The sequence below is a fragment of the Protomyces lactucae-debilis genome (assembly GCF_002105105.1).
Source record: "Protomyces lactucae-debilis strain 12-1054 chromosome Unknown BCR37scaffold_28, whole genome shotgun sequence".
NCBI classification, from domain to species: Eukaryota; Fungi; Ascomycota; class Taphrinomycetes; order Taphrinales; family Protomycetaceae; genus Protomyces; species Protomyces lactucae-debilis.
Genome location: NW_024468020.1, coordinates 1 through 26,134, shown reverse-complemented (window position 1 = coordinate 26,134; position 26,134 = coordinate 1). Strand labels below are relative to the sequence as shown.

General features: G+C 51.8%; 17 protein-coding genes across 17 annotated transcripts; 8 read left to right on the top strand and 9 right to left on the bottom strand.

Annotated features, from left to right (window-relative positions):
• Positions 1-56: 56 nt before the first annotated feature.
• BCR37DRAFT_395667 (CoA-transferase family III domain-containing protein) lies at positions 57-1,084 on the top strand (the record flags this gene model as incomplete). Its single annotated transcript, XM_040871654.1, has 2 exons — positions 57-1,017; positions 1,062-1,084. 2 exons carry the CDS (start codon positions 57-59, stop codon positions 1,082-1,084), a joined length of 984 nt encoding a protein of 327 aa, XP_040722121.1.
• Positions 1,085-1,317: 233 nt separating this feature from the next.
• On the bottom strand, positions 1,318-3,061 carry BCR37DRAFT_389783 (transcriptional repressor TCF25-domain-containing protein; the record flags this gene model as incomplete). Its single annotated transcript, XM_040870768.1, has 2 exons — positions 1,318-1,487; positions 1,537-3,061. The coding sequence occupies 2 exons, from the start codon at positions 3,059-3,061 to the stop codon at positions 1,318-1,320; spliced, it is 1,695 nt and encodes a 564-aa protein (XP_040722120.1).
• Positions 3,062-3,952: 891 nt separating this feature from the next.
• BCR37DRAFT_352426 (uncharacterized protein) lies at positions 3,953-4,609 on the top strand (the record flags this gene model as incomplete). The annotated part of the gene is made up of 1 exon (XM_040868126.1): positions 3,953-4,609. One exon carries the CDS (start codon positions 3,953-3,955, stop codon positions 4,607-4,609), a length of 657 nt encoding a protein of 218 aa, XP_040722119.1.
• A 54-nt stretch (positions 4,610-4,663) lies between these two features.
• On the bottom strand, positions 4,664-5,025 carry BCR37DRAFT_395664 (60S ribosomal protein L44; the record flags this gene model as incomplete). Its single annotated transcript, XM_040871653.1, has 2 exons — positions 4,664-4,674; positions 4,716-5,025. The coding sequence occupies 2 exons, from the start codon at positions 5,023-5,025 to the stop codon at positions 4,664-4,666; spliced, it is 321 nt and encodes a 106-aa protein (XP_040722118.1).
• A 205-nt stretch (positions 5,026-5,230) lies between these two features.
• Positions 5,231-7,439, top strand: BCR37DRAFT_384233 (putative peptidase family-domain-containing protein). The gene has a single exon (XM_040870197.1). The coding sequence runs from the start codon at positions 5,409-5,411 to the stop codon at positions 7,275-7,277; it is 1,869 nt and encodes a 622-aa protein (XP_040722117.1). The 5' UTR covers positions 5,231-5,408; the 3' UTR covers positions 7,278-7,439.
• A 2,470-nt stretch (positions 7,440-9,909) lies between these two features.
• On the bottom strand, positions 9,910-11,395 carry BCR37DRAFT_194884 (uncharacterized protein). The gene is made up of 2 exons (XM_040866337.1): positions 10,703-11,395; positions 9,910-10,665 (listed from the first exon to the last, which is right to left on the bottom strand). The coding sequence occupies exons 1-2, from the start codon at positions 11,000-11,002 to the stop codon at positions 9,985-9,987; spliced, it is 981 nt and encodes a 326-aa protein (XP_040722116.1). The 5' UTR covers positions 11,003-11,395; the 3' UTR covers positions 9,910-9,984.
• Positions 11,396-13,016: 1,621 nt separating this feature from the next.
• Positions 13,017-13,296, bottom strand: BCR37DRAFT_384227 (uncharacterized protein). The gene has a single exon (XM_040870196.1). It carries the CDS (start codon positions 13,243-13,245, stop codon positions 13,081-13,083), a length of 165 nt encoding a protein of 54 aa, XP_040722115.1. The 5' UTR covers positions 13,246-13,296; the 3' UTR covers positions 13,017-13,080.
• Positions 13,297-14,260: 964 nt separating this feature from the next.
• BCR37DRAFT_194876 (FMN-dependent dehydrogenase) lies at positions 14,261-15,942 on the bottom strand. The gene has a single exon (XM_040866336.1). It carries the CDS (start codon positions 15,858-15,860, stop codon positions 14,574-14,576), a length of 1,287 nt encoding a protein of 428 aa, XP_040722114.1. The 5' UTR covers positions 15,861-15,942; the 3' UTR covers positions 14,261-14,573.
• Positions 15,943-15,997: 55 nt separating this feature from the next.
• BCR37DRAFT_194767 (S-adenosyl-L-methionine-dependent methyltransferase) lies at positions 15,998-17,043 on the top strand. The gene has a single exon (XM_040866333.1). The coding sequence runs from the start codon at positions 16,072-16,074 to the stop codon at positions 16,954-16,956; it is 885 nt and encodes a 294-aa protein (XP_040722113.1). The 5' UTR covers positions 15,998-16,071; the 3' UTR covers positions 16,957-17,043.
• On the bottom strand, positions 17,010-17,617 carry BCR37DRAFT_395659 (uncharacterized protein; the record flags this gene model as incomplete). The annotated part of the gene is made up of 2 exons (XM_040871652.1): positions 17,010-17,031; positions 17,079-17,617. 2 exons carry the CDS (start codon positions 17,615-17,617, stop codon positions 17,010-17,012), a joined length of 561 nt encoding a protein of 186 aa, XP_040722112.1.
• Positions 17,618-17,712: 95 nt separating this feature from the next.
• BCR37DRAFT_395658 (Fms-interacting protein-domain-containing protein) lies at positions 17,713-18,285 on the top strand (the record flags this gene model as incomplete). The annotated part of the gene is made up of 1 exon (XM_040871651.1): positions 17,713-18,285. One exon carries the CDS (start codon positions 17,713-17,715, stop codon positions 18,283-18,285), a length of 573 nt encoding a protein of 190 aa, XP_040722111.1.
• A 4-nt stretch (positions 18,286-18,289) lies between these two features.
• BCR37DRAFT_352413 (P-loop containing nucleoside triphosphate hydrolase protein) lies at positions 18,290-18,805 on the bottom strand (the record flags this gene model as incomplete). Its single annotated transcript, XM_040868123.1, has 1 exon — positions 18,290-18,805. The coding sequence occupies one exon, from the start codon at positions 18,803-18,805 to the stop codon at positions 18,290-18,292; it is 516 nt and encodes a 171-aa protein (XP_040722110.1).
• Positions 18,717-20,334, bottom strand: BCR37DRAFT_194825 (uncharacterized protein). The gene has a single exon (XM_040866335.1). The coding sequence runs from the start codon at positions 19,913-19,915 to the stop codon at positions 18,848-18,850; it is 1,068 nt and encodes a 355-aa protein (XP_040722109.1). The 5' UTR covers positions 19,916-20,334; the 3' UTR covers positions 18,717-18,847.
• On the top strand, positions 20,002-20,718 carry BCR37DRAFT_406691 (uncharacterized protein; the record flags this gene model as incomplete). Its single annotated transcript, XM_040872112.1, has 1 exon — positions 20,002-20,718. Exon 1 carries the CDS (start codon positions 20,068-20,070, stop codon positions 20,716-20,718), a length of 651 nt encoding a protein of 216 aa, XP_040722108.1. The 5' UTR covers positions 20,002-20,067.
• Positions 20,719-21,730: 1,012 nt separating this feature from the next.
• Positions 21,731-23,394, top strand: BCR37DRAFT_194773 (Alpha/Beta hydrolase protein). The gene has a single exon (XM_040866334.1). The coding sequence runs from the start codon at positions 22,095-22,097 to the stop codon at positions 22,926-22,928; it is 834 nt and encodes a 277-aa protein (XP_040722107.1). The 5' UTR covers positions 21,731-22,094; the 3' UTR covers positions 22,929-23,394.
• On the top strand, positions 22,983-23,592 carry BCR37DRAFT_395654 (uncharacterized protein; the record flags this gene model as incomplete). Its single annotated transcript, XM_040871650.1, has 3 exons — positions 22,983-23,153; positions 23,207-23,440; positions 23,491-23,592. 3 exons carry the CDS (start codon positions 22,983-22,985, stop codon positions 23,590-23,592), a joined length of 507 nt encoding a protein of 168 aa, XP_040722106.1.
• A 1,407-nt stretch (positions 23,593-24,999) lies between these two features.
• Positions 25,000-25,356, bottom strand: BCR37DRAFT_389772 (uncharacterized protein; the record flags this gene model as incomplete). Its single annotated transcript, XM_040870767.1, has 1 exon — positions 25,000-25,356. One exon carries the CDS (start codon positions 25,354-25,356, stop codon positions 25,000-25,002), a length of 357 nt encoding a protein of 118 aa, XP_040722105.1.
• Between the last annotated feature and the right edge of the window lie 778 nt (positions 25,357-26,134).

The window sequence follows — 26,134 nt, the reverse complement described above, 5'->3', positions numbered from 1 at the left end:
CAGATGCGACGCAACTCGAAAGTGCTATAGTGCTATAACGATAAACTGAAGCCAGTATGTCCCCAGCTCAAGGTCCTTTACACGGTCTGCGTGTTGTAGAAATGGCAGGCTTGGCACCAGCTCCCTTTGCTGGCCTTGTCCTCTCCGATTTCGGCGCTGATGTCGTGCGCATTGACCGAAAAGGTGCATCTAGCAGCGACTCACTGACACGCGGCAAGCGCTCCATTGCACTCAACTTGAAGGACTCTCAAGACTTGGCAACCGTCAAAGCGCTTGTCTCTAAAGCGGACATTTTGATTGAGGGATACAGGCCTGGTGTTATGGAGTCTCTTGGCCTTGGTCCAGAGGTTCTGTGCAAGCTCAACCCAAGACTCGTGTATGCCAGGTTGACGGGATTCAGAAGGACAGGTACGTGGGGCAAAGCAGCAGGTCACGACATCAACTACCTGTCCCTCTCTGGTGCACTCTCTGCACTAGGCCCTGCTATGCCTGAACCGCCCTTGCCGCCTGGTAATCTCGTGGCTGATTTCGCAGGCGGTGGTCTCAGCTGTGTGGTGGGAATCCTCCTTGCCCTACAATCTCGCAATACAACCGGCAACGGCACTGTTGTTGAGCAGAATATGGTGGATGGCGTGCAGTACCTGGCAACATTTGTTCGGCATGCTCAAAAGGGACCCATGTGGGGTGAACCCCGTGGCAACAATATCCTTGATGGTGGATGTCCTTATTACAGCTGCTATACAACAAAGGATGGTGGGTTCATGGCTGTTGGGTGTTTAGAACCTCAATTTTTCAAGTTGTTCATTGAGCAACTTGGTGTGAGCAAGGAGATTGTCGACATGGATCGATTCGACCGCGACAACTGGCCAGCCATGCGAGCGGTTTATGCAAATCGATTCAAGGAACAAACAACGGCAGAATGGTGCAAGGTTTATGATGGGACGGATGCGTGTGTGACGCCCGTTCTTGATGAGATTGAGTATGCGGGTGTGCCTGTCTCTGTCGGCGGGTACAAGGGTCTGCCAAAGACACGGTCGCATGATGGAGAGGGCGAGGAGGAGGTGGGTATGGAGTGTGGTCGTGATACAGATGCTGTACTACAATCATGGCTGGGTAGGGCAAAGCTGTAGATTCACCAAGCGCCGGGCATTCTGGGGACTGCTTCGTCTGCTTCTTCTTCTTCGTCTTCTTCGTCTTCTTCGTCTTCCTCCTCTGATTCATCATCCTGAGCGACTGCCGCCAATTCACCATGTCCGCCGCCAACAGCGGGCAACACGCGAGCTAACTGATTTCGCAGATCTGGAAAGTTTATTCCGGCTAGATTGACACCGATCCACTCTTCTCCAGCACGGGCACACTCTTCTTCATTGGTAGAACCATCGAGTAACTTGATGTATGCGTCATAATAACACGGAGCCGAGTCTGCTGGGCGTAGTGGGTCGAATGACAAGATGGACCTTCTGCTTTGTGGTAGGTAACCCAGCAGACTGCGCTCATCTAGCAACAAGATGTGTCGTCTGATATGCAAGGCCATACCGCTCTCATCGTTGTGCGTCGACTCGAGCGGAGGATCCTGCTCAAGCAGGGCCGTTCGTAGAAAAGCCAGATTTTCCGGAATGCCATAAATGTCTTTATGGCGAAAGACAAACAAGTCACGATGCATGGCTTGCATGTGAGTACAAGAGACTTGTTGCCATTGCACAGGTCCTTGTGCACTTGCAGCGGCAAACAGAGCAGCTGGAATGGCAGGATAGGCTTGTGCTGCTTGTTGCATCAAGGCCATCGCTTCCGCCTCCCATGCTGCATCCACGGGCTTTTTAGGGCGAGTGAGCCATTTGCTTAGAGCACGAGAATAGAGCATGCCAGGATGACTCGTATTGTCATCCAGAATCGCCTCCCATGGCGCTTCGGCGAGTTTTGTAACATAATCGAAGCGTTTCGCTTTGAGTGCGTAGTAGTCAAGACTTAGCAACGCCGCGTAAGGGTCTTCCTCCGGTGCAAGTGCATACAAGAGCTTGTTATACTCAAATGCCGTTTGCCAAAGTCCACGTCTTCCCAAGGACTGGATGTACCGGTAGATGCAGAGGTAGAAGGAGCGATTCTCTGGAATCTCAAAGGGCAGTCTCACCATACCTGTTGCGATTTTGAAGAGTGGATGCAGGGCACGATCAAATGCATACAATGCACGCGCCAGCATCTCCCCGGATTCTTCGTGATTGCCCTGGTGTCGAAAGATCTCAGAGGCTTGCAGGAGTGTATCAACGTGGAATGGCGCAGAGCCAAGTAGGTTGAGGAGAACCTGAGGATCACCTGATCCTACTGCTTCAAGAAATCTGAGTTGTTGCTCAGCATAGGCTTTTGGATGTTGAAAGCGAAAGAGCCGGATGCCGTCATCTTCACCAAGGGACAGCATTTCAAGGCCGCCGCGTATTTGAGCGGGCCAGTTGTCATCGATGGGTACGAGGACACTTTTCCTGCCTCGTTGCATAGGCATGTTGAGACCGCGTGGGAGCTGGCGACGGAGGGTTGCTTGTCGCTCTTGCTGCTCAGAGTGAACCACTTTGCTGCCAAAGAATTGCCGCATCTCTGCTGCAGGGTCGAGCATTTTGACGTCGATACTCAATAAGTTTGCGAGATGGAAGGGTGCAGGCAGGGTAGGGTCGGCAGTGGTGCCAGCAACAGCTGATTGATGTGCTTGGAGTGCTGCCTTAAAGTCGTCTTCTGTGACTGACGCAGGTTGCTTTGCCTTTTGCTTGTTCTTCTTCTTCTTGCGCTTTGGCTTACTGGGAGACAGGGATGCCTCTATGGCAGCATCCACATCTTCTTGTTCATCTGCATCGAGCTCCTCGTCTTGTGTAGTCAGCTGTGCTTGCTCTTCCTCTTCCTCTTCATCGTCATCCTCGTCTTGATCATCCGCAGCATTCAGCAAGTCGAATGGATTAGGCGCCGACCGCGTGTCTTCCTCTTCCTTGTCGCTGCCTTCATCAGACACAGGGACAGGAGCTTGCTGCAGTTCCAGCTCTTGCTTCTGCTTCTGCGCCTTCCGTAGCGCTCTTGGCATCTCTCCTCCTCAACCACACAGCCTCCAGCACTATCCAGCTTTGGTTGTGGTGTTGCAGTCTTGAATGACGTCCCTCCACTTCTCTTGCTGACCAAAGCCATCTCCTGAGCAAAGACAGAGAGTCGTCGTAGACTCGTAGATAGAGTACTGGGGATGTTGCTGCAGAGAAGACACAGAGATGCACAGCAGGCATGTCATCACATCCGCACCATGACCACATTCGCGCATCTCTACAGGAAACGACAACGTCTACAGTGCATCACGCCGCCTGTACGCCGCGTGAATGCGCTGATCTATGAAGCAGTGCAGCCTGGACATGGTGCTCGGTATGCGAGTGCATATCGTCGCTATCAGACAAGACTCCCTGTCCTACCAACATGGACGCATAGCGTGCCAAGAACGTGGGAGACGGCGAATTTACTACAACATGGCAATCGTACGTTTTCAGCATCCTATCGACTCCATCACGTTGCATTCTTGCAGAGACTAGCAGACGCGTGTCTGTCACTCGTGCATCCTGTCGCTCGATCAGGTAGCAGTCTTCCACGCGTGGTGGCGCGGAATCGTCTGAGACTAGGTAAGCAGCAGGGTGTCCTTGCGCCTGCGTATGCGTTTGCCAGTGGCCCGTCTCCATATCGTCGAGCAAGCAGCACAGCTACGCCAACAACATCGAGACTGAATGTATTGTTGAAACTGGCAGGCGCTGGACTCCTCATCTATGGCGTCTTGGACTTTCTCGACCGTCAGGAACAGCAAGTCTTGCAAGGTTCTGACGTGCAGCCACTCAATGACACGACGTTTGTGCCGTTTGAGATTACTGCAATTGATCAGGTGAGTCCGACGCAAAGCGTCTTTCACCTTAAGCATCCTGCTGCGCTGCCCAAAGACTTGATGCGTCCTGTGGCGAGTATCAGCGTGTGTGATCCGTCCCTCAACATTCAACGTCCATATACCGTGCTTTCACATGACGCAGAGCAAGGTATCCTCAGTATTCTGGTGAAGCGATATGACGATGGCGACATGTCTCGCTTCATTCATGGAAAGCGCGTGGGTGGCACCTTACAACTTCGGGCTCATCCATCGGCATACATCATGCCTGACTATCAAGCTAGAGGGATCCAACAAGTCATGTGTGTGGTGGGTGGTACGGGCGTCGTGGTTGCTATTCAACTGGCAGAGGCGCTGCTGAAACAGGCAGACACGATGCCACGGGTGGGAATCGTGTATGCGAGTCGATGTCGTCAAGAGCGTGTCTTGCAGGACAGACTCGATGCGATTGTTGAGCAGAGCAATGGACACGTCACAGTTCGGTATGTGGAGGATGACACGGAAGGCTTCGTCTCACAAAAACACCTTCAGGACGCACTTGGACTGAAATCAGGTTGGTTCAAGCAACCGACAGCAGACGGGAATACAACACACGTCATTGTCTGCGGCAGTGATGGATTCGTGGCACATATCGCTGGATACAAACCCGAGCGGGGACAAGGCGAGGTGGGTGGACTCTTGGCACAGATGCACCTCACACAATCTGTTTGGAAGTTGTAGAAGGTTTGATGCAATGTATATGAGGTCGTTGTTGTCGCACAAGATAAGAGCATCTTAGAAAGTAACTGCCAGGTTAGCATCCTCCAAGCATACATCATAAACATACGAGCTTGTCCCTTTGTCTTCTTGTCACCACCGAGCTCAAAGTGCTTGCAACGCTTGAGGGAGATTTGCATCTTGTACTTGCACGAGACACACTCGAGCCTGAGCACGACCTTCTTGGTGGTCTTTGCCTTCTTGTGGAAGACAGGCTTGGTCTGACCACCGTAACCGGACTGCTTACGGTCGTAACGTCTTTTTCCCTGAGCGAAGAGGGAGTCCTTTCCCTTCTTGTACTGGGTGACCTTGTGCTGTGTGTGCTTGCGGCAGTCCTTGCCCTTGCAGTAGGTCTTGCGTGTCTTGGGGATATTGACCATGGTTGCTGGTGCCGATGGTCTTCGTAGCTTGTTCCGCTGCTGCTCTACTGCTTCAGTCTCATTCTGTCTGATTGCTGGTGAGTGCTGCCTAACCCTGCACACGACAGCAAAATTCTGTTGACTGCTGTGACTGCCAACAGGCAAAATGCTATGGCTTGACTGCGGGGGTGGATAGAGAAGTGTTTTCCTGTCAATAAGACGATGATAGATATCTTAGTAGATGCAGCTGGTCAAAACAGTGTCAAGACAAAATTATATGACTGCTAATTGTTGTCCATCTGACCAGCGACAAGAACAACCAGGACGGGTAAGTACTCTAGTCTACTGCTGCATGTTACTCTCTAAAACACTCCTGCTTCACTTCTGTATATAGTCTAAACTCAATGAACGCTCCGTCAAGCATTCTAGACGCAATGCTGCCTCAAATAACCTCACTCTTTCCCGGCTCAACTGTCCACACACGCTTGCTCCTCGTCCATGGCTCAGTCCATGGCGTCAATCAAGGAACACTGCACATCACGCCTCAAGGCAGTCCATCACTGCAAGTATCCATCGTCTCAAGCACATTCAAAGCCTTGATACCACTACAATCAGGCGACAATGTCATCCATCTTGCCTACGAGTCACATCGCAGCGAATACCCCGTCCGCTATGCACCACTCTCAACACCACCCCTCAAGCTTGTCATTATCGCAGGCAAAGACTCACCGCTGCTGTATGACGATGTGCCGAACCCGAGAGAACCCAATACGGTCGAGACGGCTATTAAGAAGCTCAGACTTGCAGGCTACTTGTGGTCTGCCTATACAGCCAATGAGTCCTTCAATGCAGGCTTTGGACATCGTACTTTTGGACTCGATGAGGCAGTGACACAAGACTCACTGTCGCGGCACTCTTCAACCGTACAAAACACTGCGCATGTTCGCGTCCTGCGCAGTAATTACACCGTCGCTGAAATCAGAGACCCTCAACGCGCACAGCAAAATAAAGAAGCTGGTGCTGCAGGCAGTTTATTTGATATTGCCCTACAAACGCTCGCTGCACATCCAGACACCAACGGGCCTCGCGAGTATATCGCAGCATTGATACTTGATGCGCATTATGATACCACCACAAAGCTGATTGTGGGGCATGCGGCACTCGGTGGCGGCACCCCCCAGGTATCTCTCGCGATATTCGGCAGTCATTCACTCTTTGCGTGGCCATCATGCCTTGAAGATATTGAGCGATGTTTTACGGATACGCGCGAGGTGGATACGCGGTATTGTGGTATCGATGCAGAAGGCAAGCGTTACTACTCTGCGTGTAATGTTGGCATTGGCGCCATGATGCATGAGTGTGGGCATCTCTTTGGTTGTCCGCATCAAGCGTCCGGTGTCATGCTGCGTGATTACCCGCGTCTCCATCGTTCCATCACAGCAATGGAACCAGCCCTGGCACAACAAGAAGTAGGCGATGGCTTGTGTCACTGGCATCTACTGGATTTACTCAGATTCGCAACTCATCCATCCTTCAAGCTACCAGAGGATGATACGCTACAAGGAGACATGACAGCCATGCCGTGTCCTGCAGGCTTGTACGTTGAAGCACAAGATGGTCTGCGCTTCATTGAAATTTACGCAGGAGGCGAATTTCCAGCTGGTCAAATGCTGTTTGAGCATTCAAAGCACAACAAGCACATACGCACACAACAGCTCATCCTGTCTGAAGAGCAATGCCGACAACACGTCAACGCAACCCCTGGTAAACTCAAAATCTCCCTCTTTTCACGCACAAACCATAACACAGTGATTGAAGATCTCGCTGCTGCCCTGCACCCTGAGCATATTGCCGGGATCGGTGATATTTACAAGTCAAGCGCATTAGGCTACTACCCTGGCGAAGACAGTCAAGTCCTCCTCGATGCACCTGTCAGCAAAATCGTCATTTTCGCCGGTGCGAGTCTCGATGGGATGGAATGCCACATGGCCGGTTCACGTCCATCCCTCCAACTCTTTGGCAAACGCGGCGGCGCACGGCATGTCTTTGAATTTGTGCCCGGTGAGGTTATCACTGGCTTTCACGTTCGATCAGGCGCATGGGTCGATGGTCTCGCCATTACTACCAATCATCGACAACTCCCCATGTGTGGCAATTTGAATGGTGGCAGTCTGCATACCCTACGTGCACCACCGGGCATGCGCTGTTGTGGTGTTTTTGGGAAAGTACAAGATTGGACAACACAGTTTGGGATGCTCTATACAACAACGTGAATGGGTGCCTGCTGTATTTTGTGTGGATCTTGCGTTTGGCAGCATCACGCTGAAACAAGGCGCAAATCGGTTCAGGGGATTGCAGCTGGAGAGGAAGATTCAAATTCATTCTTATCTTCATGTACAGTAGTATGAGAGAGTAATGATGTTTTAATTGACAGGTTCTCGACTGCCAACAGCCCTCCGCTTGCACCACATTGTCGTGCGTTCGTTTGTGCTCCATGAGATCGTCGATCGTAGCTGGAGTCGCCTCTTTCTTGCGTCATTTTTAAAAAAGGCAGCCGTTCCCGTCGCCTCCCTCTCCGCACAACACCTTCAGTCTTACTCACCGTCTCAGACACGAGTGGCAGAGCCATTGTTGCTGCACTTCACGCGCGCCCTTCGTGAGCTCGCTTTCCCAGTCTTTGCTGGAATAGCCATCTACGTCGCCTGTGCATTTTTGGAGAAATTGTAAGCGTGCTAGCGGCAGCAAGACATAGCCTATCGGAGACATGCTGTGGTTGGCAGAGTCTCTTGCTGCGCTGGCACACGTACCACTTTTCCAAGTACGCGCAGGCGACGTACAACGCCATCCCTGGTATGACTGGGGAAGATTCTGCTAACCACAGTATGCCTTCGACCAGCTATGTCCTCGCTTTACGCGAGCAGAATCAAATTCTGAAACAGCAGAATGCCCTGCTTCGTGAAGGCATACTCAACGTGACTTCTACCTAGAAACAACCTTCTCCGCCTTTGTGTGAAGTATGCCAGCTGCGCAGTCGGATGATGAGGATGCGTGCTGGGATAGAGGAGGTCATCAAGGGGGAGCAGTGGAGGCGGAGAGGATTCGTTCTTCTAGGTAGAAATAGACATGTTGTGAAACCCTTCTCGCAGCAATGCATTTTGCTCGCGTAAAGCGAGGACGTATCTGGACGCAGGCATACTGTGGTTAGCAGAGTCTCTGGCTGCGCTGGCACACGTACTACTTCTCGAGATAGCAGGTTGCAACGTACAACGCCATCCCTGGTATGACTGGAAGAGACTCTGCTAACAACAGTATGTCTCCGACCAGCTATGTCCTTGCTCTACGCTAGCAGAATCAGATTTCGACCCAGCAGAATGCCCTGCTGCTCCAAGGCATGCAGCTGTGCAACATGACCCTTACTACGCCAGCACACTAGAAACAATTCTTCTCCTCCGTCAATCAGCAAAGCATGGCAAGGCACAAATGCTTCGCAAGGAATCACAAGTGCCTCACAATGATGCCCTGCAGGCGTTGTGTGGATCAAATCAGCTGCGCAGTCAGATGATGAGGATGCTTACGGGGTTGGAGGAAGTTATCAAGCAGGGAGCAGTGGAGGCGAAGAAGAATGATTGTTTCTAGGGTGCTGGACTATTCATGATCAGAGAAGTCATGTTTTTGCAGAACTGCATGCCTTGCAGCAGAAGAGCATTCTGCTCTCGCAGAACATGATTTTGCTCGCGTAAAGCGAGAACATAGCTCGAGGCAGGCATACTGTGGTGAGCAAAGTCTCTTGCTGCACTGGCGCACGTACTACTTTTCTCGGCATAGTAGCTTGCATTGTACAACGCCATCCCTGCTTTGACTTGGGAGAGGAGTTGGTAGGCCGTGCGTCCCTGCCACCACTTTCCTCCAGCATCACGGTCTTCCTTCAGCTACGTCGTTGCTTGGCGCAGCAGAGCATTTTGCTCCTCACGCGTGAGCTCCTTGGCACCAGCAGAAACCATGCTAAGTTCCAGGTCAGCCTTGAGACACTGAAAGACGTGCTCCACGCCTGCTTGGCCATTCAGGCTCAAGCCATAGATGCACGGTCGTCTAACGAGCACGCCGTGAGCACCAATTGCCATTGCCTTCAAGATATTTGAGCCGGTACGAATGCCCGAGCCAAAGAGCAGCTTAAAGCCTTGCTTGACAGCTTCTTGCACGCGTGTATCTTGACATATGTTGTTGAGCGCATCAAGCGATGCAACTAGAGACTTGCAGTAGCAGTAGCATTAGCAAAACTGGTTCCAAATCCATCTCATCGGCATTTTCCATGCCCACGCACACTCCTCAAGCCATGCTGGTATTTAATGACATGATACAGTAACTTGGCACCATGCGCGAAAAGACTCTTCTGATGACTGATGAGAATGAGAAGCACTCCAAAATGATTTTACCTTCAGTGTGAGAGAGCAAAGAAATTTAACTGAGATCTATCAAATCCTCAACAATAGTGTCCTCTTCGCGCATCTTCGCATTCAAATCTCTGCCATCGCGTGGTGAGAGAGAGTACTTGGCATGCTGAACTTTCTCAGCAGCGCTTGCAACTGCAGATCCGCGGCCAGATGCTTTGGCTTGCACCACACTCTCGCGTATTCGTTCGTGCTCGGTCACACCGTCGCTGAACACCTGAGTCGCAGCCACAGGCCTTTCGTACTCGGCTTGGCTCTGAGCTGTCCTGATACGGAGTGCGAGCGCAACACTTGCGAAGCGACCAAGGAATCCACGTGTTCGATTCTCCTTCATGAGACCCTGCTGCACGATCGAAAGAGGCATCGGCCCTGGGAAGGGTAGAAGGTGTCTTGGATGAAGAACGTCAACACATTGTCCTGGCACAGCACGCATCACCACAGTGACAAGATCGTCGACCGAGAATTGTGTCTCATCAAAGTCTGGTCGAGTAGCGTAGAGTTCATTGATTGCCTGCAAAGCGTCAGTCTGGATCTACCAAGATGCTCGATGGCTTACATTGGCCCGCTGCTTGCTACTTGCCGCCAGGTCTGGCAACAACAACATCTCTATCAGCTTCGTGTACTCGATTCCGTCACAAAATTGTCGGAGAGGAGATTGCGCAGAGCACTGGTACGGTGCTCCCGTGGAGTCAATAAATGTCAGAGTAGCACGTTCAACAAAGTTCTTGTAGGAGATAGGATCCTTCGCAAAACGTGGGTCGCGTGCAACATACTTACGCCAGGCAACGACATGTTGTGGTGACAAGAAAATCTGCGATGAGGACAAATCTGATCCATCGCACAGCTGGCGGCTCGAGATTGCAGGCACGAGGCTTTTGTCTGTGTTACTCGAGTCAGTGGTAGAAAGATCGTACTGCGTCCAGCGTTTGACATATTCAGAGTGGTCCGCGTCGATGGCCATCCGCAAAGGCACATATTCGAAACCAAGAATAACACACCACTCAGTGGCATGTGCCGAATAGCATTTTGCGTGCGTCCACACAGAAAGTATCGTGAAATGATCAGGAACCCAAACATTTTGCCCAGCGTAAAGGAATTCAAACTGATCAGCCGGTATCTCGGGCATGATGCGCCCGAAGAACGCCTTTAGGTCTCCAACAGTGAATTCAGTCTCGTCAAAGGTCGGGCGCTTTGCATATATCTCATTGATGCGCTATCATTAGCATACAATTTGAGGTTGTCTCTCTTACTTTTGCTCGTAGCTGTTTGTCTACAGCAAATTGCTCATGCCGTGGAAAGAGAAATTCGCTTAAAATATCAGCAAACTTGATTTCTCGAACCGTCGATGCCAACTTGGTGCCTGGGACTTGTTTGAGATACTCTCTCAGGGTAGAAAGCTGAAAGGACGCGAACGGCAGTGCATCGACCGCGATGGGCTCCCGCGAATAACGCGGTATTCTCTCGACAAACTTGCGCCAAGCTCTCAGATATTGCGCAGATAACGCCAAAGAGAGATCAGGTTGTAAGGCATCTGAATTTGGAGCACTCATGCTGCACTGCTACAGAATTTTGGAGGCAGAGTCCTGCCGTGGAAAGGGCGATGTGTGGCGCCAGCTACAGCCTAATCGCAGTTGTTTAGAAAGGACTACCAAGCACAGCCTGTGAGTAGCACCACTGGAAGAGAAGCTAATCAGCTCACAGTAATACCTTATGCAGCGTGCGCAGTGGCTGTAGATTGCGCCAATGATGTTCGAAGCGTAGAAGTAGAGCGTGTGTGGTTGTTCAAATAAACAACTCGGCTCACACAGCTGAACAATGACTCATAACACGTCATAGATGATGTTGTGGATATCCACGAGCTGTACGTGCGAACAGACATCACGCATCAAGCCACAGATCACTTCGTGAGCAGCCGTGACCAAGTGACGGCACAATGACTGATGGAATTCGCTTCGCTCATCAAACGCAGCTGGGCGGTTCACCCCAGTAACATTTCCTCATGTCCTTGGACTCGGCTAGAGCACGTCCTCAAAACACGTTGCTTTGTTTAGTATGCTGGCAAATGTCATTGGCATTGCTTTTCTGTGCTCCTGAGGGCATCTTGAAGCGTTTATCGAGAGAACTTCGGCGCGCTCCTTCGGAAGAAGCTCTTTGACAGCAGATCTGAAGTATGTTGATCTTCTCAAGAATGAGAGATGCCTCCCAGTGACGCGATTTCCCCTCGTTACTCAAGCCCAAGCTCGTTCGTCGCTAAAGACCTTGCCGCGCAAAATAAAGGTTGTGGTTCGCCACGGGAAAGATGACACCTTGGCGAAATGCCTTCAGTGCTCTCTTAGCATGGTATCGCATTATCCGGGCTCGCTGTTACGCCCACCATCCCAGATATGCACAGACGGTGTACATGACGAACAAATGTTGATGTTTAATGTTTGTCCCGGTACTACGACGAGTCGACGACGAGCAAGTCTTAAGAGTGCAAGGGCTGGGCTGAGTGAGTGGTCTCATAGACCACGTAGTCAAATGCCTGTCTTGTGCTGTACCTGAGGTCATCCGCATATCTTCACGTCTTGCCTTGGCTCTACGCAGTACCCTGTCCCATTTGCGCCGGACTACACTCAGCGAGGCACTGCGCAAATGACAGTACCCGTCTTGCTGCATCCACGCCCGCCTATCTCCTTTCTGGCTGTGCTGCGGTGTCAAGGGCTGGTGCTGTCTGCGCTTGTTTCTGTAGCGGTGGCACAAGTTCTCGCCCTGCGTAAGACATGGCCAGTACAGTCACTTCGTGCGGTGCGCTTCTGACTCTACACATCTGCTAGCTTTATGGCGTCTTTCTCTGCTTAACTGTACCCTCCGGCAGCAATGCGTCCTCTGTCGCAGTCTCGTTTTTCATGCGTTGCGTTTGCGGCACTCTTTATAAGGCAGCCCTCACCCGCTCCCCTCCTTCTCCTCATCCAACGTACCTTCCCTCAACTCAATGGCTGTACCGTACGTCCTCGTTATCGCAGACTCATTTGACTCACCTTCTCAGACAGAATCGAGCTAAGCCTATGTGGCGAAGCATTGTGCACGGACTAGGGGCGCTCGCGTCCATGACTATCGCTGGCGTCGGTGTCTACGTCGCCTGCGCGTACCTCGACAAGTAGTACGTGTGCCAGCGCAGCAAGAGACTCTGCTAACCACAGCATGCCTCCAACAGGCTAGATCTTGCTACCGCTGGCACACTTTCCACTTTTCCAGAAACGCACAAGCGACGTAGATTCCGATGCCAGCAATAGTCAGGGATGCTAGCGCCCCTGAACCGCGCATTATGCCCCTCCACGTTGGTTCGACTCGATTCTGTCCAAGTAGGTGAGTGAAATGAGTCTGCGGTAACGAAGACGTACGTTACAGCCATTGAATTGTGGGAAGGTGTTCAGAATAACTCTGGGCAGATGTTGGGGAGACGCGCGTCAAAGGTGGTGTGTTGTCAGGGTTTAGTTTATGAAACTACGATGTTTTCGGCTACCAGTGTACCACCCATGGCAGTCTACCACGACTTCCTACGCAACCTGCAGCAGAGAGCCGCGGGCACAAACAACGTCAGAGTAAGATCCCTCTCTCGATAGGCCTACCTCTAAGCATTAAACTTTCAGTGTAGGCGCGACGTATCGCGCGTTGATTCTCTTGCATACTCCTGGTGCGACCTTGATGGCGAGTCTCGTCTGCTTCGTAAATGGCTGCAAGATGGCATGAAGTATGTTTGTCTTTTGCAGCTCGGGCCAGGCTTGTGAGATCGTGGCCTGCTCATCGGCATGATCCGGTCAATCCGGTAAGGCGTGCGCCAGGTCCTCTTTTACTTCAAGGGTTGGGCGGCAAGAAGGACAGAAGCGAGCTTCGCGAGAGATAACGCTTCCCTCCTCCTCCTCATTCAACACCTTTTCCCCCAACAATGAACAATCCGTACGTCCTCGTTATCGCAGACTCATCTTACTCACCTTCTCAGCCAAGGAGACCTCAACCCGGTGTGGCGGGGTATATGGCGCGGCCTAGCCGCGCTGACGTTCCCAATCATCGCTGGTCTTGCACTGTACGTGGCAAGCTGTTACCTGGAGAAGTACTACGTGTACCAGTGGCAGCAAGAGACTCTGCTAAACGCAGCATGCCTCCGACAGGCCATGTCTTGCTGCGCTGGCACACGTACTACTTGTCGAGGTAAGAGCTTGCCACGTAAAGTGCGAGGCCAGCGACTATTGGGAATGCAAGCGCGCGCAAGCTGCGCAGTATGCGCTGCCACATTGGGTCGAATAATTCTTGTCTGAGAAGGTGAGTAAGATGAGTCTGCGTTAACGAGGATGTACGGATTGTTCATTGTTGTGATAAAGGGGTGTTGGATGAGGAGAAGGAGGGGAGCGGCTTTTCGACACAGCAGCTTGCAACGTACAACGCCATTACTGGTATGACTTGGGACAGGAGTTGATAGAGGCCGCACGTCCTTGCCATCACATTCCTCTAGCATCAAGGCCTCCGTTAAGCTACGTCGTTGCTTTGCGACAACAGAATGAGATTGTGACAGAGCAAAATGCCCTGCTGCGCGAAGGCATTCAGGTACACAACAACATGACTTCTCTGATCATGGATAGCCCAGCACCCTAGACACCATTCTTCTCCGCCTCCACTGCTCCCCTGCTTGATGACTTCCTCATCATCTGACCGCGCAGCTGGCATGTTCCACACAACGCCTGCAGGACACCATCGTGAGGCACTTGTAGTCCCTTGCGAATCATTTGTGCCTTGCCGTGCTTTGCTGACTGACGAAGGTTGCATCCTGGAAACAATCGCTCTCAAGGGCATACGGGCACCTTCCCGTCGACACGCATAGCTATGTGTTCAGAAGATCAAGTCAAGGAACGTCAATAGGTGACAGGAAGCTTTGTTGCCCTGCGCATACACAAGAGTCTCTATGGTGAAGTGCGAGCAAGGTGCCGAGGCGAAGCGGCAGGCATTACAACGACGAGACAAGCTCGCTGCTGTGCCAGACTTGAGAGTAGCGAGAGTTGCGACCAGACTCATGAAGCAGGAAGATAGGCACAATGTCTTTGACTTCAGATGAAAGACTCCGGCAGATTCACTCCTACCAATCCACTAAAGATGTGCAGCTTGCTGAGGCTTTGACCAGCCTACGACCTTGTCAAGCTCCTCACGCGTGAGCTCCTTGACACCAGCAGAAACCATGCTGATTTCCAGGTCAGCCTTGAGACACTGAAAGACGTGCTCCACGCCTGCTTGGCCATTCAGGCTCAAGCCATAGATGTACGGTCGTCCAACGAGCACGCCGTGGGCACCAATCGCCAGTGCCTTCAAGATATCCGAGCCAGTGCGGATGCCCGAGTCAAAGAGCAGCGTGAAGCCTTGCTTGACAGCTTCCTGCACGCGTTTATCTTGACATATGTTGTTGAGCGCATCAAGCGATGCGATCGCACCAGAGACTTGTCTACCACCGTGGTTGGAGACACACAAGCCATCCATGCCATACTCGATGGCGAGCGCAGCGTCTTCAACATGCTGCACGCCTTTGAGCAGAATCTTGCTCGGCCAGTGCGCGCGAATCAACTTGAGCTGCTCCCACGACTTGAAGGTCTCTGAATTCATCTCTCCAAGCCATGCTCGCGCCTTGCGAATCGTCTTGGCATAGTACAATAACTTGGCGAGGTGCAGAGGTCCACGAGCTTTACTCAGCAACAGCTTCAAGTCTGCAAAACCCGGTGCTGGTTCTTGCTCAAATTTGGCATTGAAGACAGGGTCAGTGAGGCCAATCTGTGTGCCAAGACCATACAAGAAGGGGAGGTAGGCTGTGTCCAAGTCGCGAGATCGCCAACCAAGCACAAACGTATCGAGCGTCACAACAAGTGTTGTATAGCCAGCTTTTTGAGCTCGCTCGAGAAGAGAAATGCAGACTTCATCGGATTTGGGCCAGTAAAGCTGGTACCAGTGCTCATTCGTGCCGCACGCATCAGCCACTTCCTCCAATGTTCGTGTGGAAGCCGTTGAGCAGATGAAGGGGACATTTTGTGCAGCTGCACCACGCGCACTTGCAATCTCTCCATCAGCATGTGCAATCTGCTGTACGCCGACAGGTGCTGCGAGAATGGGCGAATCGTACGTCTTGCCAAATAGCGTTACGCGCGTTGATCGCGTAGTGACGTCTCTCAGCATACGGGGAACAAGAGGGTAACGATCAAATGCCTCTCTATTGGCCTTGGCAGTAAGGCCCAGGGCAGCCGACCCATTGATGTAGTGCCATGCTGGTTCCTTGAGGACCTTGTGGGCGTGTTGCTCAAGTGCATTGGGGCAGGTTGGCTGCAATGGCGGTGCAAATGCGCCATAGATGTCTCGCTGGAACTCTGAGTGATTTGTAGGAGCAGTCTTCATCTTGTTGAATCTGTAATAGAACCAGGCCTCTTGCAATGAGTTGTCAAGTCTGGTCTATGGAGTCGCCTCTGCTGAGTGTGGGGATGGAAGATGCCGATGAGATGGAACCAGATCCAGTTTTGCTTCTACTACGACTGCTGCTATCGCTACCACTATAACTGCTGCTGCTTCCACTGCTTAGCTTCGCTTAGACTTTACTGCTGCCTGCTATATGCTAGGTACATTCGGAACGAGACTGCTGACTGATGCATCCAAAGTACTAGAGCACAATGCTTGGGACCACGTTGAGTGGGATGAAGCTCACCTAGCTCATGCAGAAGCGCAAGTTGCCTTCCAGCAGGCTCATCCAGTCTCTGATCCGCTCTTATACAATGACGACAAGGCTGCAAGTCACTGGGATACTTTCTATAAGCAACATGATGAGCAATTCTTCAAGGACCGCAAGTGGATCCAGCTGGAATTCCCAGAACTCATTGCCTGCACCGAAGCAGACGCTGGACCGCTCGTTATTGCCGATATCGGCTGTGCTGTGGGCAATACACTCTTTCCTCTTTTGCGCATCAACGAGAATCCCCAACTCAGGATTCACGCCCTTGACTTTTCAGCAGAGGCCATTGAGATTGTCAAACGTCACCCCGAAATGACCGCGCAAGTAGATGCCTGTGTGTGGGACATGGCCGACCCAGCTGGCTTGCCGAGCACAATACAACCAGGCTCTGTCGATGTTTGCGTTCTCATCTTTAGCTTCTCAGCACTCTCGCCAAAGCAATGGCCAATATGCCTCAAGAACTTACAGCTACTCCTCAAACCAGGCGGTACAGTACTTCTGCGTGACTATGGACGCTACGATCTGACACAGCTGCGCATCAAGCGCGAACGCCTCCTCGAAGACCACTTCTACATTCGTGGCGATGGCACGCGTGTCTACTACTTCACCACCGATGAGATGCAGCAGCTGTTTAGTGAGGCAAGTGGCTTCTCCATCTTCCAAAACACAGTCGACCGGCGTCTCCTTGTCAATCGCAAGGAAAACAAGAAAATGTATCGTGCGTGGGTACAGCTCAAGGCGACGCGGCTGGAGGACCCGAAGCCTTGATGAGTGATAGGAAGCTCTGTTTGCTGAGCGCTTGTTGCTGCTCTTGTTGTTTTCTACCAGCCGTTCCGGTCGCCGCTGGTGCTGCTGCATCGACATTCTGCGCTACGCGAATCGCATTGAACAGGCGTACGACACCGCGTTGGGCGACCTTGCGCAAGGCGCGTTCCTTTTCAATCACTCGGGCAGCAGCTTGTTCACTTTCTGCGGCATTAGGCTGCTCCTTGTGATTCTTATCGAGCGCAGCTTTCCGCTCCTGCGCAATTTGCTTGCGAGCTTTAATGTCGAGCTTGGCATCCGCTGCAGCAAGATCCAGCTTCTTCGATTCAATGGAGCGTGCAAGGATTGGGTTCTTGCGGTTTTGCTGAGTGAGACCTGCGCCGAGAATCTTTTGCATGGCTGTTGCAAAGGCCTCTGGGTCATTCTTCTTCCGCTTCTTGCTCGGCTCGCCCTCATGATCGTCATCCTCGTCTTCGTCTTCCTCTTCTTCGTCGTCGTGATTGTCCTGCTCATCCTCCTCTTCCTCATCCTCCTCGCTTTCGCTTTCGCTCTCGTCTTCTTTCAATTCCCCAAAAATGTTGCTCGTCGCCTTGACCTGATCTGGCCGTAGCTGTGATTGATCCGCTGCCTGCATCACCCGCTGCTTCTTACTCGCCGGCTGCATCTTCAATCTTGTAGTCTCTTGGCACCCAAAAAATTGTTTGCGCCAAAAAAACTCAAGAGCGTCGCAGCAAGTTGCCAGCAACCGGGACCAGCAAGATGGAAGACGCGGTCGATGTCTCAGCAGCCTTGCAGACACTCGCAGAGCAAGTCCGTACGCGCCGCATCGATCAAGATGGTCAAGAGGAAGCCTATGCCAAGGTTGCTGTGCTTCTCACCTTGCTACGCCGCTGTAATCGCCAAGCACACCTCGATGCGCGCACTATGAAGCAACAGACAGCGGCGCACAAGTCGCGGCTTGATCAGCTTCAGCTAGACTTGCAAGGTCTCTACTACCAGCAACGACACCTGAGGCAAGCTGTTGCGCGGTGTAAAGAAGCGCCGCATAGCTATGCTGAGATTCAGTGCCAGTCGGACGATATCTTGTTTGCTGCTCAGCCGGCATTGGCAGAATTAGATCAACAATCAAGAGAGGTGATGGAGGCGAGGCTGCGATTCGAGCTAGAGACGCGTGCTGCATTGGAAGGAGAGCGGAAGGAACTGGGCGTGCAGAAACAGGCACTCATGACGGAGAATAGGCAGCGAAGACAAGATCTTGCCGCGTTGGAGAGACAGCTGGATGCATTTGTTGAGAGTGCAGAGACGCTGTCCCAGACGCTGCAGAAGGAGTAGCAACCTAAGCAGAGGCGTGCTGGATGCTACGAGCGTGGTCGAGGACCTGCTTCTGCGTATCGGCGATACTCTTGGATGCATCGAGGACGACGCAATTGCTCTCTTCTTTTGAAGGAATCTCCAGGTCATGTAGCTGACTCGCAAGCATGTCCTTCTTCATAAAGTGTCCTGAGCGTGTCTCCATCCGTTTGAGCAGTGCATCTTCGTCGACTTGTAGAAACACAAAGTAAACATCCTCGCGGTCTCCTTGTAGGATGGTACGATAGCTGCGTTTGAGCGCCGAGCAAGTCATGACGCATCCACCATCTGTCTCTGCATGCTGGACTGCAACCTGATGCAGCGTAGAGAGCCACGGAAGTCTGTCTGCGTCTTGCAGCGGGATCCCAGCAGACATCTTGGCGACATTGGCAGCAGGATGGAGCGTGTCTGCCTCGACAAAGGGCAGGGAGAGCTTGTCTGCAATGTAGCTGCCGACTGTTGACTTGCCGCAGCCTGATGGACCGCCTACAATGAGAATCATCTTGACTACAAGTATAGAGGGTATGTCGTCTCTTGTCTATGCCTATGATCCCCCAAACTGCCGCTCGTCGTCGTCACCAGGAAGCTCAATCTGCCTCACTGCAGCAAGCGGAGGGAACCCGAGCGTCTTCTTGTCCAGGACGAGCAGCTTGCGCTCATGATGGACATATCCCTTGACGAAGCCAAGGTCGATTAAGCTCACGCACAAGTGCTCCGTATCATCCAGATCCCAGGGCAGCTCATCTGCTGTAGCAAACTGGATGGCGCGTTGCAGCGTCGCGAGCTGGACATGCGGCGTCTTTTGTGCTGTAGTGCCCGTCAGCGTCAGGAGAACGGTGCGTCTCAGCAGCGAACGGTAGAGAACCATGTCGCAGCGACTCTCGAGGAAGAGCGTGATGCCGTAGCCATCAAAGACTTGCTGCTGCTCTCGGAGATGACGGTGGAAGCCACCATAGTCTCCCTTGATGAGAGCACGCACAAGAGGACCAAAGACTGGTTCAAGACTGCATGCTTGTAGCAAAGCAGCGCCAGGAAATAGACCGAGAGGCAGAGAAGCAACCGTCAGGTACACCAAGATAAGGCGTCGATTATGCTCATGCTTCATACTACAGTGCCTGAATGCCCAATCCAAGTGCGCACGACTGCGACGAAACTGCTGCTGTGAGAGATGGTACCGACCTAGGTAGTACCGATAAGCTACACGATCAGCACGGCTGTAGTTCGTAAAGACGACGCCCGAGGCGACGACATTGCGCGAGATTGTCTCGCATAGCCGAATCTGGTCGAGGCGAAAGTAGAGCTTGAAGAGGATGTTGGCAATACGCAGCACAATACGCTGCCTGCTGGTCGGTGATGGATCGCGGTCACTCAAGATACTCTGGAAACAGCGAAAGATGGCGCGCACTGCTTGCTCCCACTGTGTATGTGTCTTTCCCGTCTCAACAAGCCTGTGTGCAAGCTGAGCAACGGCATCAGTCAGCCATTTCGGCGCATCTGTCGCGACGAAGGCCGGAGTGATGCGCTGTAGCAAGGCATGTAGTGCGTCAAAGTTGTCGATGCATGCATGCAGCTCCTGCTGGACCTGACTGGGACTCAGGTCGGGCTTGGCCATGCCATGGAACCTTTCAGGAAGTCGTTGCGATGCGATGGAGGTGAAAGAGGCCGACGACGACACTTTCAACGGTCAATCCTTGCACAAAGAGACAAAGAAAAGCTCGGAAACGGGGCCTGTGCAGCTAGCGCACGAGGCCTGGCAAGCAGCGCATGAATCGCATAGAGAAGCTCAATAATGCTCAACTGACTGCCAAGGATTCTGAGTCCTGGCACAATGACTACAAAGACAGCGCTTATATTTACATTGGCGGCTTGCCTTATACGCTGACAGAGGGCGATATCGTCTGCATCTTTTCGCAGTACGGCGAGCCGCTCGATGTGAATCTTCTACGGGACAAGCAGACTGGCAAGAGCAAAGGTTTTGCCTTTCTCCGGTATGCAGACCAACGTTCGACTGTGTTGGCAGTGGACAACTTGACAGGCGCATCTGTGCTTGGCCGAACGCTACGTGTGGATCACTGCAGTAACTACAAGCAGCCCAAGGGAGAAGGATCGCAGGCTGATTGGGAGCAAGATCCACGAGCTGCGATGAATGTTGCACCGCCAGCTGTTTCTTTGTCTGAGGAGCAAAACGAGCCTGCACAAAAGGAACAAGACTTTACAGCTGGCATTGATCCTGAAGATCCTATGTTTGAGTATTTAGTGCAGCAGCGAAAAGAAGAAGCTGCAGCGGCTGTCTCTGCAAAGAAGGACAAAGGCAAAAGGTCCCATCGCGAGCGGTTTGAACGGCACCGTCATCACCATCGCCGCAGACGCTCACGTTCTCAGTCTCATTCTCGCTCTCGCTCTCCAAAGAGATAAAGACCTGCTCTTCTCCTGTTTGCTCTTGGCAGTCATGGGAGCTGGTCTCGCCTACATTGCGCTCAACGCCCTGCGCGTATGCAGTGTGACTATCTTGACACTGGACATTCTGGCTGCTGTCATCATGCTGGTCATTGAAGCAAAGCAAGAGTTTCGTTACTTCTTCTTCAGCATTGTCAATCTCATCTTGCTCATCCTCGGCAGTATTGTCTTGTTGATTTCAGAAATGCCAGTCAACCTCTCAACACGACTATTGCAACAGTCCTTCCCTGTCTTGAGCTACGGTCATTCTCTCGCATGGACAGGTCTCCCAATTCTACTTATCGCTTGCACGATCCTCAACAACCTGCGTTCATCCTTCTATGACGTCTCGACCGGCTTCATCTCACAACCACTTCGCAGCCTCGTCTTTGCTGCTGGTGTCGCATCAGGCGTGCTGAGCCTTATTTATTTGCTGATGCCAGTCTTCTTTTGGCGGCCGGGTAAGCCAGGTGGCGAATGTCGGCGGCTTCGCAAAGACGGCGTGTTGGCAGCACAAGAGAGCAGTGGATCGGATACTTCTTCGCTTAGACTCAAACCATTTGCTATGCATGGTGGACCTGTCATCAGCCGGCCTGTTTACGTTCCAGAACCGCGGTATCAGTTTTGATCAATATGCAAGAACGGCTCACTAATTTCTTGTATGATCAAAGCAAGAAACGCCAAAGTGAGATGGAGCAAAGCGAGGGTGGGTCGCATGTCAAGATCAATCCAGCTACAGCTGGAAGGAATGGAAGCCACATTGAAAGCACGATATGCGCAATTTAGCTTGCTGGACTCGTCGCCGACTTCGAAGAGAGACATCCGATGCAGATCGACAAGGAAGTCTCCGCGGCTAGGTTGCGAGCTGACGAAAGTTATTCTTGACGCGAGACCAACCTTATCGTAGTGTTTGAACGGCTGGTCAGCGACTATCCTATCGTCTCGCCTGTCGACTTCATGCACCGTAGAATCGGCGTATTTTCTGCACCACTATACTTTGACAGAATTGAGAAGCTGATGCCTAAGAAGTCCACCGTCAGCAGCTCTGTAGCATGTCATCCGGCCAAGCTTGTTGCAAAAAAGGAGCAAGCAGGACAGAGAGCGAGCTTGTGCTGGGACCATACCTTGGATAGAGATATAGATGTAGATAGTAGATTGTCAATTAAGGACCAGGAGAACCTTCTGCTGTCTTCTCATGTCTACAAGGCTCCAGCAAGAACCTGCGCTGCTTTGATGGACGCATGAAGGAAGATGTGGCAAGCACAATTTGCTCCCTGTCGTGATTTGGCCGCGAGTTTCTCGACGACATTGACGAATGGCCAAGCTAGCACAAGCTTCATGCCTCATGTTACAGCATGTCCACACGTAACTCAACAGCAGATGAGATCTACTACAAGCGTCTTCCGTCCTCTGAATCAGCTAGCAAGACAAGTTCTGTCATTTTTTTACATGGCTTGGAAACTTCACATATTGAGTTCTCTCTCGTCACGCCTTTCTTGTCCAGCTTTGACCTCCTTCTTGTGGATCTTCCTGGACACTCGCGCTCCAGAGGTATTTCCTTTAGTCTCCAGACTGCTGTAGATGAAGTCATTCGCTTAATTATCACGCAAGCTCATGGTAACAAAGCGCACATTGTTGGCGTCTCTTTCGGTGGTTTCGTAGCACTGAATCTCGCTAAACAACGTCCCGACCTTATACTAAGCGTCTTTTGCACAGGTTGTGCACCTTTCAGTGGCCTTTGGCGATTCATCACATCGCGCCCTCGATTTCTAGCCCGGCTTAGCATTGTCATGGCTTCTTTGGCAACCGATGCCATGTTTTGGTATCCAATTGGCATCAAAGGTCTACCTGGCCTCCGCGAGGAAATGAGGCGGAATCAATCGATGTCTCTACTTACCATTGGATACTCTGCTGCCTGCTCGTTCACGCTTGCAGACATTGCCGCCATCAAAGACGTTCGCATCGCGATCGTCGCAGGAGCTCGGCGGGATAATGTGGAGAACACGTTGCGAGCTGGGAAAGCCCTTGTGCAGAACAATCCAGCTTGTTGTGCCTTTGTGATACGTCGAGCTGTTCATCTGTGGGATTTGCAGATCCCGCAGGTCTTTGCTGCTGGCGTGGAAGCATGGATCAATCATGCAGAGATGCCAAGCGAATTTGAAGTGCTACATGGCGGCTTGATCACCTAAAGTTGAGCTTAAGGGCTTCACAGCGTAGCTCTCTTCTGCGGTTGCAATTGAACAATGCTCCATCACGAGCCTGCACAAAAGGAACAGGACCTCGTGGCCATCCTGATACTGGACAATCTGGCTGCAGGCATCATGCTGGTCATTGAGGCGATGCAAGAGTTTCGCTACTTCTTCTTCAGCATCGTCAATTTCATCTTGCTCATCCTCGGCAGTATTGTCTTGTTGGTTTCAGAAATGCCAAGCAACCTCTCAACCTCCCAACACGATTATTGCAACAGTCGTTGCCTGTTTTGAGCTACAGTCATTCTCGCGCATGGACAGGTCTACCAATTCTAGTTATCGCTAAAACGATCCTCAATAGCCTGCGATCATCCTTCTATGACATCTCGACTGGCTTCACCTCACAACCACTTCGCAGCCTCGTCTTCGCTGCTGGTGTCGCATCAGGCGTGCCGAGCCTTCTTTATTTGCTGATGCCACTCTTCTTGTGGCGGCCGGACAAGCCAGGTGGAGTTTGTCGGCGGCTTCGTAAAGGCGGCGCGTTGGCAGCACAAGAGAGCAGTGGATCGGATACCTCGTCGCTTCGACTCAAACCGTTGCTATGCATGGTGTACCTGTTATCAGCCGGCCCGTTTACGTTCCAGAACCGCGGTATCACTTTTGATCTATGTCGTCAGAATCATTCCAGACCAAGCTTGTTGGAGTGCTATCACCGCTCTTTACCAAAGTGGCGAATGCTGCAATAAACGATCACAGGTATGGCTATCATCTGCGTTTCACAAATCAGTTCCTAACGCGCATTGTTGGCGATTGCTGAGCGCGAAGGGTGGAGCAGTGCCTGGAGCTGTTTCAGCGACAGAGGTCGGCAGGAGGAAGTGCAGTGTTGATACAAAGATACAAACTACAGGCTCTCATTCGTGCGCAATACAGCGCATCCATTTGCAAGTAATGGCGATAGCTGGAGGAGAAATCCCCGGAGTGACGCTCTTCGCCACCTTTATGTTTCGTGCTTGTTTGTGGGATGGGAGATCTTCAGAAGCTTGCCAGAAGAGCAGCTGCCGGAAAGCAGAACAATACAGCCATCTGCGGATTGTATGTCGAGGCCTGGCTAGTCTCGCCCGATGATCCACTTGCGGTGGTTATGGTTCTTCCACGGCTTCTGCCGCGTGATCCTCTCCCACCTGATCCTCTCCCACCTTTCTTGATAGAGCCGCCGACCAGAGCGCTGCATGCGGTAATGGTACCCGCATCTTTCGCATCTTTGCTATACTGGTTATCATCAATCACTAAACTAGAGGCAACATCAGGTGTTGTTGCCCGACCAGATCTAGCGATGCAAGGTGACAGGTCTTGAGGGCTGCGGACAGACAGACCTGCGACCAGCGATAGAAGTAAAAGGAAGGCAGGTTGCATGTTTCAATTTGTTGATGGTGGGTAGAGACTACCTCTGGGTTGTTTTGGGATCGTATTTCGGCAACCATAAAATGACTCATGGTGTGTCATGCATTGGAGTCGTACAGCCTCATATACAGCCTCATCATGGAACAGCAACAACACTACGCATGATGGAAAGCGGAGAGCCTGGCATACGTTTCTCAAGAACTTTCGGCGTAGATGAGTCCGGCCACCATTGCTTGTATTAGGTCTTGAAAGAGCAAGAGCTACAGCGTCTCAATTCCACAGCTCGTGCTCTCTACTGAGAAGACCTTCAGCTTTGCTTTGTCTCGGCAAGTTGTATCGACAGCTTGTGGATGATGGGATGAAGAAGGCAGCTGGACGCTGTCTACGCCTGATGACAGCAACTAGCAAATGTTGTCCAAAAAGCATATGTCTCAGGAAGAACTGATATAGCAGACAAGCGGATGCTTGCTTTTGTGCGCTGGAGGAATGGACGGAATCACATGGATAGCTGGTCTGAATCTCAAGCTCTGAATGCCATTGCAGGACGTCCTTGTTTGATGGAGTCAAGTTCAGATGGGGCAATTCAAGGCATGGCCAGGCCAGGCATCAAGCACACACATATTCATTACTAAATACCCTTTTACGCCTCATCACGCGCTTCTGACGGCGGTCAGAGCTCTGCCAGAACAGTAGCTGCCACAAAGCAGAATGTCAGAGCCGCCTGTAGATGGCATGTTGAGGCTTGACTGGCTGCACCGGATGTCAGGATATTCGTGGTCTTGGTCCTGGTCTTGGTCTTGGTTTTGGTTCTGGTTTTCTTGATAGAGTTGTCAGTCAGATCGCTGCTTGCAATGGCAGCGGTACTCGCGTCATTCCTGCTTTGAACGTTGTCGACGAGCGCGTCAGATGCAATGGTTGGAGATGTGATCACTTGGCCAGAGACCGCGGTGCCAGGTGTCAAGTCTTGTGGGCCGTGAATGGGACGGCTAGCCACCACAGACAGAAGAAAGAGGAGAGAAGGACGCATACTTGATATTGTTGTAGTCTTGGAAGCTACTGGAAAGAGGCCACTAGGGATGTCTGGGATTTATAGCAAGACATCATCAGGACACCATGACTCACAGTGTGTGATGTAGATGTATACTTCACCAACATAATGGGTCGACGTAACGGTGTCCGCAGATGAAAAGCTTTGCAACGGGCAAGTCTAGTTGCTCTTGTTGCGCTTTGACGCTGCCCGGCCGCCAGGATCCTTGAAGTATCCACTCAAACACTGACGGAGCTCTGTGAATAGTGTTGGGCTGCAACTGACGAAGACTCTGACAGCACCGCATCTTGATTTGAGAGAAACAGTACAACAAATGGCTCATCTGGCCATGGACGATGTGCTGGGTGACGCAGCGACACAATACCGGCAGTCTTCGGCAGTAGGACGAGGAAAGTCTGCCAAAGATGCTCATTCAAACTTTGGGAGCTGGTGAGTGCTGTATCTTTGCGGCCTCTTTGATGATACAAGATCCAGCCAGGAAGTCAGGCAACTTGAGTGGTGGCACATGGTCGATCATGCTCCTGAAGCCCTACAGCTGCGAACAGCTACATCTTCCCAGAAGCTCTCATTTTGTTGCCACAAACGAAGCTCAGCACTCAAAATGTCTCAATAGATGTGAAGGTACGGATCGAGTCAGCTGAGACCGAAGAATGCGGTAGACGTTGCAAGAGGGATATTCAGCCATGCTTCGTTGCGATTGCTGGCAATGTCCTCAAAATCGTGATCTGAGACCGCGGAACGGCTCATTGCAGGTCGT

Bases quoted from the DNA above. Each gene is read 5' to 3' on its own strand.
- BCR37DRAFT_384233 (XM_040870197.1), top strand. From the start codon at position 5,409: ATGAACGCTCCGTCAAGCATTCTAGACGCAATGCTGCCTCAAATAACC.
- BCR37DRAFT_194884 (XM_040866337.1), bottom strand. From the start codon at position 11,002: ATGAGTGCTCCAAATTCAGATGCCTTACAACCTGATCTCTCTTTGGCG. The intron at 10,666-10,702 runs GTAAGAGAGACA...TGCTAATGATAG, and splicing joins ACAAACAGCTACGAGCAAAA to CGCATCAATGAGATATATGC.
- BCR37DRAFT_384227 (XM_040870196.1), bottom strand. From the start codon at position 13,245: ATGCCGATGAGCAGGCCACGATCTCACAAGCCTGGCCCGAGCTGCAAA.
- BCR37DRAFT_194876 (XM_040866336.1), bottom strand. From the start codon at position 15,860: ATGAAGACTGCTCCTACAAATCACTCAGAGTTCCAGCGAGACATCTAT.
- BCR37DRAFT_194767 (XM_040866333.1), top strand. From the start codon at position 16,072: ATGCTAGGTACATTCGGAACGAGACTGCTGACTGATGCATCCAAAGTA.
- BCR37DRAFT_194825 (XM_040866335.1), bottom strand. From the start codon at position 19,915: ATGGCCAAGCCCGACCTGAGTCCCAGTCAGGTCCAGCAGGAGCTGCAT.
- BCR37DRAFT_194773 (XM_040866334.1), top strand. From the start codon at position 22,095: ATGTCCACACGTAACTCAACAGCAGATGAGATCTACTACAAGCGTCTT.